The sequence below is a fragment of the Mesoplodon densirostris genome, chromosome 4 (assembly GCF_025265405.1).
Source record: "Mesoplodon densirostris isolate mMesDen1 chromosome 4, mMesDen1 primary haplotype, whole genome shotgun sequence".
NCBI lineage: Eukaryota > Metazoa > Chordata > Mammalia > Artiodactyla > Ziphiidae > Mesoplodon > Mesoplodon densirostris.
Window position 1 is genome coordinate 29,534,325 of NC_082664.1, and position 11,604 is coordinate 29,545,928.

Genomic DNA, 11,604 nt, shown 5'->3' on the forward strand with positions numbered 1-11,604 from the left:
TGGAGCCAGCTGGCCCGGCAGCAAAGTGGACCGGATGGGCGGGGTTTGCGAATGTCTGGGACCCTGTGTCTGGCTCCCTGGAGCCGGGGGCGGGGCGCGGGCAGGCCTCGGACCCGGTTGCTGGTGACCGGTCGCCTGACTGGGCTCCTCCCCCGGCCCGCCCCTGAAGGTTTATCTTGTGACCGCGGAATCTGGTCTTTCTTTCCGTGAGCTTGCGGTCTTAGCTGCGATGCGTTTTTTGGGCGCCGCGTTCCTGTTCCTGGCCCTCAGCGCCTCCGCCCTAGCCGAGCCGGTGCATTTCAACGACTGCGGTGAGCCCCGGGGCCAGCCTGAGGTTCCCGCACCCTCTGCGGGAGACCTCGACAGAACCCGGTGCTAAGATCTCTGAGCTGGGTTGGGTGGGTCCCCCGGGCTGCCAGGCTCAGCCTCGGACCCCTCGTGGAGTGGGCTGGAGTGTGTTGGGGTAGGGGACAGGGTGCTGGCCTGGATGAAACCCGACCACTCACAACTTTTCTCCTTCCTTGGAACGCGTGTTTAGGATCCCAGCACATTCCTGGAGGTGGGCCTTTTGCTGAAGTTTCCTAAAGATTGTAGGGCAAACAACTGAAGGGCCGTGTGCAGCGTTGGGCGTAAGGGGTGCAGCGCAAAACTGCTTTTTATTTATGCCTTGTGTCTTGGATGTCCTCTGCCTCTCCGCTCCTTTTGCTTTTTTAAATTTCCCTTTTGCTGACAAGTCGAAAGTCAGTTCTCCTTTTCATGAGTTATTCTGGTAGGGCGTCCTGTGGGCTATGGAATTTTGTGATTCTTAGCAGTTTTCCCCTCCTATTTATAAAACTCATGTTTCTGGTCACAGCTTGTGATGCATAACCCGCTCATGCAGCTGTAGTTGGAATCTTTGTTGAGAAACACAGCAGGGAGTAGAAACTGTGAGTTTCTTCAGTCAAGTCTATCAAATTGTTTGAGCAGAACTTTTCTGAAGTGGAGAGGTGTAATAATAAATGAAAGAGGCATGAAACTGATTTTATAAAATTTATGAGCTGGAAGGAAACTTGGAGATCCTATAGTCAATCACTGAATTCCAGAGATGTTAGGTTACTTACCCAGTCACACAGCAGAATGGCAACCAGAATAAAATTGCTCCTTCATATCCAGTGCCCAGGTAATAGTAATTGCTTAATAAATATTTGTTGGAAAAGTAAATGAGGGAAGAAATACTCTTTCCACTATATCTCCAAAATTCATTTTGAGGCAAAAGCAAAGTTGGGGGCTAGGAGACAAGAGTGATTAAGGAATAAAAATCGCTGGCCTATTTATACTTAACTAATGCTGTTCCACTGAACTAGGAGACTGGCATTTGAAAGATCCTATTATCACCTCAAGTTACTGCCTTTCCCTCCATTAAACTTAGTGGCCAGCATTTGGATGAAGAAACTGTTAACTTTATTGTCACTCAACTCTCACAATCTATTTTACAGAGGAAACGGGCACATTAAGGTACTTGCCCAAGTTCTTACAGCAGTAAGGAACCAGGTTCCTAGTAAGCAGTAGGAAACTAGTGGGTGTTTGTGAGTCACTTTGGGTTTCAACAGTAACATTAACATTAAAAAAAAGGTCGAGGGTGGGGGGGGGGACTCGCCTGTCGGTCCAGTGGTTAGGGCTCCACGCTTACACTGCAGGGGGCAGGGGTTTCATCCCTGGTCAGGAAACTAAGATCCTGCAAGCCATACGGCGCGGCCAAAAAAATTAAAAATTAAAAAAAGAAAAACAGGGCTTCCTTGATGGCGCATTGGTTGAGAGTCCGCCTGCCGATGCAGGGGACACGGGTTCGTGCCCCGGTCCGGGAAGATCCCACATGCCGCGGAGCCGCTGGGCCCGTGAGCCATGGCCGCTGAGCCTGCGCGTCCGGAGCCTGTGCTCCGCAACGGGAGAGGCCACAACAGTGAAAGGCCCGTGTACCGCAAAAAAAAAAAAAAAGAAAAAAGAAAAGAAAAACAACTAAGGAAACTAAATCCTGACATTGTTCTGCTCATGTGAAAAAAGCAGGTGTTAGACTTATGGCAAAAAACCTCTTAAAGGAAGGAGAGTTTCAGTTACAGACTTTCAATTTACTTTTGAATTGGGAAATACAGTGTAAAAACTTAAGTGCCCACATCAAAAGGTTTTTTGAGTCCCACTCTATGCCCCCTTTCCCTGAAGTGGTATTTCCTCAAGTGAGAAATGGGATCAAGCGAACTAGTTTTGCAATTTTTGCAGGTTAGGACAGAAGTTTGCCCTATGGACACTGGAAATCCAGGAACGTCTTGTCAGCAAAAATAAAACTGGATGAAGGAGCTACAAGGACTGCCCTCTACTCAGTTCCTACTAGATCTTGTGACCCAGCCTTAAAAGGAACTAGAAGTTGAAAGCTTCAGCATAAGCACTGATTTTCCATAAGTTGTTGACTAAAATTCCGGATATTTTCTTTCCTGGCCATAGACGATAGGACAGAGTGGAAGAGGGTGCTTAAAGAAGAGAATCTTTGAGAACTTTGCCCTGATGGAGAAGCAAGTTGGTGATAGGGAACTGCTAAGTATGATTCAGACCTAGCTGAAGCAGTGTTAGTCAATACGATGCAACTCTTCCACCCAAGAGCAGGCAGATAATGTGCTCTCAACCTGCCATTTCCTTTCTGTCTTCATGCATTCTGCTTTTGAGACAGAGTCCATTCTATTGTCTAGATCCATAATTTCTACCCACAAAATAAATTTGAGGTGAGAGGCTCACCCTTTCTATGAAAGGGAAACTTGCTAACCCACCCAAGAGCAGCTACTCTAGATAGAATTCATGGACTAAATCCCAATATGATAGTAATAGTGAATACCTATATAGCATTACTATGTTCCAAGCACTTATTTCAGAGCTATATGTGTATTAGCTCACCTACCCTATGGGGTAGGTACTATTATTAGCCCCCAGAGAGGCTAAGTATCTTGCCTTAAGGTTCCATAGTAAGTAATGGAGCCAGTGAGATTTCAAAGCCAGGTGTCGGATCCCAGAGTCTAGCTGTCAGCAGTGGTATATGAGTGGCGGAACTTAAGCTTACCCTATTGTTTACTTGTATTCTCTCCCATTCAGCTGTCCGGTTTCATGGGCCTGGATGAAGTAAGGAGATTCTTAAAGATTTGTACTTAACCTTTTTTGGTCAAGGTATTTTTGTCCTTGTTTAGACTGAAAAAAAAAAAAAAAAAAAAAAGGACACACACCCTGCCTCCAAAGCACTTATTTTGAAGAACACAGGTTCCAGAGTAGAGTGTACTACAGATGCACGCTTAAAATTGTTCTCATCCGTAGGAGTATACAAAGCTCAGAGACCACTGATTTGGAGAGCTACCAGGACAGGATTGAAAGATGGTAGGCAAGGGCAGTTAGGGAGCAGCCAGTCTCAAGATTCCAAATGGAAACAGTAGCCGTGCAACCTGAGCCATCGCTTATGCGGTGTGTGCTGCTTCAAAATCCTGTGTCAGGATGGAAGGAAGGGTGGGGATGATTTTCCCTGGAATAGCCCTCCCAGGATATAGAGCAGGGGAGCTGACTAGGTATACTCAATAATTTCTTTAATTCCCTTTCACCTGTCAAATGTGAACAGTTTCCTGGGGACCACGGATGGTCAGAGAAAAAACTCATCCCCATTGAGAAGGCCAAGCACCTTCCTGTTAGGTAAGCGCCTAGGTGGTTTGTTTTCCCACTCATTTCAATACATTTTTCTTCTTTTGCAGGTTCTGGGGTCGGAGTTATAAAGGAAGTGAATGTAAACCCATGCCCCACCCAACCCTGCCAACTGCACAAAGGACAGTCTTACAGTGTCAATGTCACGTTCACCAGTAGTGAGTAAAAAGTGGCTCTTACCTTCAAATTCATCTTAAAGCGTAACATCAATCTCAAGTACTGGAATAAGTGTGGGAATATGAGGGAGGGGAATTGCAATCGGGAATTCTGTGACCTCCCTGTCAATGGGCAAAGCTTGGATTCACTATGCTCCTACACTATGCTCCCTTCTCATACTGGGTTCCCATATGCCTGTTTCTCAGAATTCATAGTTGCCAGACTCCCTTCAAGCAAACAGGGGGATTTCCATGTTTTCACAGGTCAAAGAAGACAGCTTGGCTTCTCCGTGCCCTATTTTGGTCCACATTGTACAGTGGATTTCATGGGAGTGTCAACTCTGTTTAGCTACTGACTGCAGAGTGTTAGTACAGACCCCAACACTGTAGGCTCTGGAACACCTCCAAAGTGTTATTTCAAGCAATATATCTTCTGGCTGTTAAGTCTATATTCTGCCTGAAAATATAGGAACAATTAATATTTAGCCTCTGTAAGGTTTGGGGAACTCACTGGTGACCCAAGAAACAATCAAGAAGCCTTCTTCTTCAACTTGAAGACATGTTATTGGAACTTGTTTCTTTCTGGTACCACATTCATTTCCTTCAGATTCCCAGGAATCTAGACAATGTGAGAATCTCTGTTTCTAGGAGGAGCATCTACCTTGAATCTTTCCCTCATTTTCTATCCAATGGAACTAGACTAGACAGACTAATTAAGAACTTTGAGATTTCTATCATCTCTTGTTTATAAGCCTAAAGACAGCTCTTAAGTCCTAGAGTTGTTCTCTCTCCTGGACAATACCCTGTCCCCTCTATTGTTCCAAACCAAAAAAGTACCTTCTAAACAAAAGTAATTCCCAACCCAGACAGAAAGAAAGAAGCAGAGCTGATGCTCTGGATCTCCAGAAGAATCTAATAGTGCATAGCTCCAGTTACCCTAGTTTTCGTATATTTATTCCTCTGCCCAACTTGAAATATGGAGGGTTGAGGTTAGCAAGAAATGTTCCTCTTTCTTTTACCCAGTTTCTAAAGGATTACCGCTTTCACTGCTGTTACAGCCCGTGGCATTTCTATGGAGACTCCTGTTCCCTCTTTCCATATTGTCTTCCATTTTATTCTTAATTTCTATCGGAATCCTTTGGACAGGGTATTTGAGAATTCAGAGACCTGTCTCCATAAACCCTTTAAGATACACAATACACTTTGACAGAATCTGATGTAAATAGTAAACAGAAAGTTTACCACCAAATATCAGTTAGCTTGTTCGATAAAGTTGTTTATCCATCCAGGTGGCTCTGATTCTCCTGAGAAACTGTGAAGGCAGTGAAGAGCAAGGTGGGGTCAACAGCAAAGAAAACAGCCCCCACTGACTGCTTTTTTTTTTTTTTTGTATAATTCAGTAATTTTTCAAGTTTCAGAGTGAATGCTTGCTGTATAGCATTCATGGAGGTACTAAGTATAACTCCAAAGAGAAATAGACCCTAGGAGTTAAGAGATACAGAATTTGGTTTGCTATCCCAGCAATGCCGTTGCTTGAGAATATGTCTGAATTTTTTATTTAGAGTGGAAATGGGCTGTTTCCTTCACCATCTTATTCTTTTTTTTTTCTCTTAGGCACTCAGTCTCAAAGTAGCAAAGCCGTGGTGCATGGCATTGTGATGGGCGTCGCAATTCCCTTTCCTATTCCTGAGCCTGATGGTTGTAAGAGTGGAATCAGCTGCCCCATTGAAAAAGACAAGACCTATAACTACCTGAATAAACTACCCGTGAAGAGTGAATACCCCTCTGTAAGTGACATTGTAGTTGAGGACACCGAAGGTCCTGTGGCTAGATTGGAAGTCTGAGGAGAGGGGGCAGGAAGAAAAGATTAGAATAGGAATCCTTCATCTCTATGAGGAAGAGTTGGACACCTGGGAGAAAGGAGTGCAGGAATCTTGAGCTGGGGCGGAGAGTTTTCACTGTGTCCCTTTGTTCTTTGTCTCTTGCTTAGTGGTCAGCCTGGGCCTAACGATGCCTTTTTTATATACAGTATTTCACTGGATTCTTGTGACCACCTGTGTAGAGGTGATACTATCCCCATTTTACAGATGAAGAGATGTTAGCCTCCAATGCTATGCAATGTGAACAGAGTCCATTCTGCCAAGAATTACAGCCTAGATTGAGACCCAGTTCTCGTGATTCCAAAACCTGTGCAATGTTACAAGGTTTTAGCTAGGTACCACATAGTTCAAGATTTCAAGTAGTCAGAGCATTGTCATCAGAAAATCCTGGTGTCTCCATTAATCTCTTAACAAGACAGCAGTAATTTATTAGGTCCGTAGCAGACCGGTGGCTTTTTCCTCTGCTTTCTTTCCTCCGCCACCACCCCCACCCCCAACCTTCACCTCTGACTCGCCCTGCTGTACCTACTTCTTTTTCTACCAAACACTTATGAGATAGAGCCTGCTGGAATGAGCCTGTGTTAACAATATGAATCTTGATAAGAATGGAGGAAGTAAAGGGATTACTTTTTTTCCGTGAAGAAAAAGGGCTGTATTTTTTTTTTTTTAATTTATTTAATTTTTGGCTGTGTTGGGGTTTTTTTTGTTGCTGTGCGCGGGCCCTCTCCAGTTGTGGCGAACTGGGGCTGCTCTTCGTTAAGGTGCACAGCTTCTCACTGCAGTGGCCTCTCCCATTGCGGAGCATGGGCTCTAGGCGCGCAGGCCTCAGCAGCTGTGGCACGTGGACTCAGTAGTTGTGGCGCCCGGGCCCAGCCGCTCTGCGGCATGTGGGATCTTCCCAGACCAGGGCTCGAACCTGCATCCCCTGCATTGGCAGGCGGACTCTCAACCACTTCGCCACCAGAGAAGTCCCTAGAGCTGTATTTCTTAAAAGGACATCAAGTAGAACCAGGAGCAATCTGGCCATTTATTTCCTAGAAACAGCAAGTAATTAAAGGACATTCTAAAAAGACTCAAATATAGGGAGTCTGTGCTTCAGAGGTAACAGAGACCCTAAAGGTCGGGAAGAGATTTGTAGATTAGTTTGCAGAGCAGCCATGTAATCATGGGCATATGTAATCTGAGCCTCAGTAACTTAGAGTGTCTAGTTAGGGCCTGATACCGAGTAGGCACTTAATATATGGTAGCTATTGTTAAATGACATTTCATTTGTTTTTTGTTTGTTGGTTGTTGTTTTTGTTGGTTTTGCCATGCCACGCAGCGTAAGTGACATTTCCTTTGAAAACCAGCTTAAACTATGTTAATGTGTGCACTAAGTGAAACAGTAGTTAATGTGTACTAGTCTTGAAAAATTTATCAAACAAGTTTCAAGAAGCTGGGTATCACTGTCACTCAAATGTTGCATTCTGAAGAAACATTTTGAGTACAAAAGAGAGGTTAGGGCTTCCCTGGTGGCACAGTGGTTGAGAGTCCGCCTGCCGATGCAGGGGACACGGGTTCGTGCCCTGGTCCGTGAAGATCCCACATGCCGTGGAGCGGCTGGGCCCATGAGCCATGGCCGCTGAGCCTGCGCGTCCGGAGCCTGTGCTCCGCAACGGGAGAGGCCACAACAGTGAGAGGCTCGCGTACCACAAAAAAAAAAAGAGAGAGAGAGAGGTTGTAACTAAAAGCAAGTAAGCTTAAGAAAGGACTGGCAAAGTGCCAGTGATTTATTAAGAGTTAGAAGAGACAGCTCATAGTATGAGTGTAACAGGTCAAGGCAGAGATCTCTAAGGGGGTATATATATATATTTTTTTTTCTTTTTGCGGTATACGGGCCTCTCACTGTTGTGGCCTCCCCCGTTGCGGAGCACAGGTTCCGGACGCGCAGGCTCCGGACGCACAGGCTCAGCGGCCATGGCTCACAGGCCCAGCCGCTCCGCGGCATATGGGATCCTCCCAGACCGGGGCACGAACCCGTATCCCCTGCATCGGCAGGCGGACTCTCAACCACTTGCGCCACCAGGGAGGCCCAGGGGGTATATTATTGAAGAAGAAAAAAAAAACAGTTTAAGGGCATTAATCAAAACTGTATTGCCACAAAGATCATTGTCCCTGAAGGTATTCATACAGCCCTAAACTCCTTTGAACATCCTTTGTGCTTTGACATTTCCTTTTCCAGCTAACAAGTAAGTTTCCTGAGACCTAGGAATCTAACTTTTTACTCTTCATATATTTCATAGTTAAAGTTGGAAAAAACTGGATCAGGTTGTCAAAATGCATGTGAAATTGTTTAAATGTAAAATTATTTTTCATGGATGGCTTTATTATTTTTTTAATTAATTCATTTATTTATTTTGGCTGCATTGGGTCTTCATTGCTGCATGCGGGCTCTCTCTAGTTGCAGTGAGCAGGGGCTACTCTTCGTTGTGGTGCGCGGGCTTCTCATTGCAGTAGCTTCTCTTGCTGTGAAGCATGGGCTCTAGGCACGCGGGGTTCAGTAGTTGTGGCTCACGGGCTTAGTTGCTCCGCGGCACGTGGGATCTTCCCCTACCGGGGCTCAAACCTGTGTCCCCTGCATTGGCAGGCAGAATCTTAACCACTGCGCCACCAGGGAAGTCCTGGCTTCATTTATGTACCATTGATCTCAGAGGGAAAAAAATGCTTTAGAAATTGTATTTGAGAAGCTAACTAGACTAGAATGTGGCACTGCGAACACCAAATCCTTGGTGTAACTTGGTTTGCCCTTCTAAGCTTAAGGACACAGGCTGTGCCCACATCCCAAGCAGCCTTCACGATGGCATGACTTAAGAAGAAAAGGATGAGGAATTAGGCAGCTTGTTACAATTTACATTTAGGATTCATAGTTAAACCCATTCTGGATTGAGGTGAGGTTCTAGTTTCATTTTTCCCAATTCTTTTTCTCTTTCTCCAGATAAAACTGGTGGTGGAGTGGGAACTTAAGGATGACAACGACCAACATCTCTTCTGCTGGCAAATCCCAGTACAGATTGAAAGCTAGAGCTATTTGATGCCAATATGTCCGTCTGGGGGTGAGAGAACGCGGGTGGAGGGAGGGGAGGAGAGATCAAGTCTAAACTAAATCAGTGCCATAAGATGAAAGGAATTTCTAGACTGCCATTCTAGCCTCTCAACCTCCAAAAGCATCTAAGACCCTATTTCCTGAGAGCTCAGAACTGTCGCCCCTGTATTATCCTTTGTAAAAGGGTTGAAGGAAGGAAGAGAAAGTGAGACTGTAGGGATTGATTTAATTGTCTTCAGGGGGAGTTTTTTGTTTGTTTGTTTGGTTTGGTTTGGTTTTTGCTTTTGGAATAAGGAGGGTCTAACCAGACATGATCCAAATGAGGCTGCTTGGGGGATATTGGATAACTTGCCCTAGGGTTACCAGCCCTTGCAGCAAAGCACGGGTTCCAGATCACATCCATCTAGGTGGGATATTACATCTGCAAGTTCGTCATCTCCACGTGCCTCTTTGATTTCAGTGCATCTGGCCAATGAGCTTCCTCACCTCCAGCTCCGCGAGCTTCCTCACCTCCAGCTCCGCTGCTTCACCAGCCATGACTTGCTCTGCAGTGGTGTCCAGCGTGGTAGTGGAGGGGAGGTATTCTACGACAGAAATTCTCTGCAGTTAGCTCATGTCTCCTTTACTATCTTAGGTGGTTTTCATTAACTGCATCACTTGATTAGCAGATGTTTGATTTTTTTTTTTTAACAACACTAACTTGTGGCTTCTTTATGCACCTGGAAATGTCCCTTTGAATAAATAAAAACTCGTCAATCTTTTCTTCTGCATTTGGGCTGTGGACACCTGCTTCTTTCACAGAGTATGTTCCCCCAGATCCGTGGTAGGTGGACACCTGGTCCCATGGTCCCAGAGTGCAGTACTATAAAGACATGACTTTCAGAAACTGCCACTTCTCCCTTTCACACAGGCCTCACCTCTCTATCTTACACAAAATGACCTTGTTTGCTTCACTTTGCACAGTCTTATACCACCAAGTGTGCTTGAAAGAAACAGTGAAAGCAAACATCACCTAGTTGAATAACAACATCTGCAAGGTCAGGGTTGGAACTGAATTTGGGGTTGAGGCAGGGAGTAGGAAGTTACAAGTTGGCATAAGCACAGCAATCTTTGGGGACCTCCTGCCTTGAAGAAAGCCTAGAAGCTTAAAGATGAAACGTGAAGTTGCAGGAAGTAATGGCTAGATTATTTAAATCTTGGGAGTGTCCTGCTCTTGAAGTACAAGTATAATCATGGGGCATATATTTTGCTGTTTTGAATCAATGTACTATCAGTCAGGTTTTAGCTGTCACAGAGATTGCAGCCCTATTCACAAAGGAGTTGGGTAATGTGGAAGGTCATCTCTTTTAGGCTGGGGTGCTTATGCAGCAAAGAAGTCATTTGGTCCAGTTCTTTTCATCCTACCGATTTCACTAGATTTCTTGGATTTCTTTGGCTTGTGAGTTTCCCAGGAAAGCCACCAGGGGACAGCAATAGATTGGGAATAATGTTATCAACGGCCAAGATTTCCTAGTTAATTCCTGGAGCCATTCAACCACTGTACTCTAGCTAAGATGTTTTGTGTATCCTATCACACTGTGACTAGAGGGACAGCCCACTCTGTCTCTGCATGCTGAACCCTGGGTATTTCAAATTTAAATGGATTCCAAAGGTGGTTAACTGCTGTGGTTCCTGGCTTCAGACTGCCGGTAGTTGGATCCTGGCTTCACCAATCAGTAGGATAACCAGTATGATCTTTAAATCCCTTAACTTTTCTGTGTGTCAGTTTCTTTATCTGTTAACTAGAGTTAATAACAGTAGAGCTGTGAGGATTAAATGAAGCGATGCCTGTAAAGCATTTAAAATGACCCCTGGCACATAGTGCATAATCAGTAAATGTTAGCTGCATTCCAAGAGACAGACATTGTCCCTCATCTAGGTATAGCAGGAAAATCAGAAAGTTCAGTCTGATGTGTGATGATACGTCACCTCAAAAAGGAGGCAATCCTCTATGCACAGGAACTTTCTCATGTGCCTGGAAAGCCTCAGTTCTCATATGCGTCTGCTTTCTCCCTAATCCCAGAAGACTCTCATGTCATTGAGCTCCTTTGAGGCTAACAAGTGCCTGCCCTGCATTTTGTACTTCTGCCCTCATATGTTGAAGGAAGACAGAAAAAAAGCAGTTCCACAAGTGTATACCCTTCTGTTAGAGCAGAAGGGTCATGCAACAGCTTAGAACTGTTTGCCAGCCATTGTGAGGTTACGTGGAGCCTGCAGCAGTGAGCTGGGTAGGGCTCCCATGGGGGGATTAGTTTGAAAGGTCATCTTCTGTACAGAGGGTTTGCGGGCAGCCCCCTCAGAAAGGTCATGCTCTTTCCTGTGATGCTCTCACGTTTTTCTAGTCCACTGAGCAAGCCATGGAGGCTTAGACAGCTCCTCTCTTGCGTGAGTTCCAGAGTAGAGAAACCCCAGACTCCAGTGGTTAAAAAAAACATGATGCAGACCCGTTTACAGAATAAAGGGAATCCAATACCCAGTATCCCCAGTTTGGGAGAGCGTTAGATGGGAGGGCTGGCATTTAGTCAAATCTTCAGGCTAATGAAAAGCAATGAGCATGGAGTAATGTCTAATCCCCTATGTTTGGTTTGAAATTTTAGTTGACTTTTTAAAAGCAACAGATCTTAATTATATTTTGCGAAGGTTGATAAAACAGTCTGTTCTCTAAGAACACCCACGGACATAGGAAAGTGGCTTGACATAGGTGGGGTCCAGGCTAAGGGAAGGTGATCTGGGATCAGCCATT

At 45.0% G+C, this 11,604-nt stretch overlaps 1 protein-coding gene across 2 annotated transcripts; it reads left to right on the forward strand.

Moving 5' to 3' along the window:
• The first annotated feature begins 164 nt into the window (after positions 1 to 164).
• NPC2 (NPC intracellular cholesterol transporter 2) lies at positions 165 to 9,592 on the forward strand. Of its 2 annotated transcripts, XM_060095830.1 has the most exons (5): positions 165 to 311; positions 3,756 to 3,863; positions 5,475 to 5,647; positions 8,715 to 8,832; positions 9,283 to 9,592. In XM_060095830.1, the coding sequence occupies exons 1-4, from the start codon at positions 230 to 232 to the stop codon at positions 8,799 to 8,801; spliced, it is 450 nt and encodes a 149-aa protein (XP_059951813.1). In that variant the 5' UTR covers positions 165 to 229; the 3' UTR covers positions 8,802 to 8,832; positions 9,283 to 9,592. The 2 variants fall into 2 exon arrangements, with proteins under 2 accessions (XP_059951813.1, XP_059951812.1); XM_060095829.1 differs by having other exon boundaries at positions 8,715 to 9,592.
• The last annotated feature ends 2,012 nt before the right edge of the window (positions 9,593 to 11,604 follow it).

Coding starts and splice junctions, on each gene's coding strand:
- NPC2 (XM_060095829.1), top strand. CDS start 230: ATGCGTTTTTTGGGCGCCGCGTTCCTGTTCCTGGCCCTCAGCGCCTCC. Junction 312..3,755: donor GGTGCATTTCAACGACTGCG/GTGAGCCCCGGG, acceptor CTTCTTTTGCAG/GTTCTGGGGTCGGAGTTATA. Junction 3,864..5,474: donor CAATGTCACGTTCACCAGTA/GTGAGTAAAAAG, acceptor TTTTTCTCTTAG/GCACTCAGTCTCAAAGTAGC.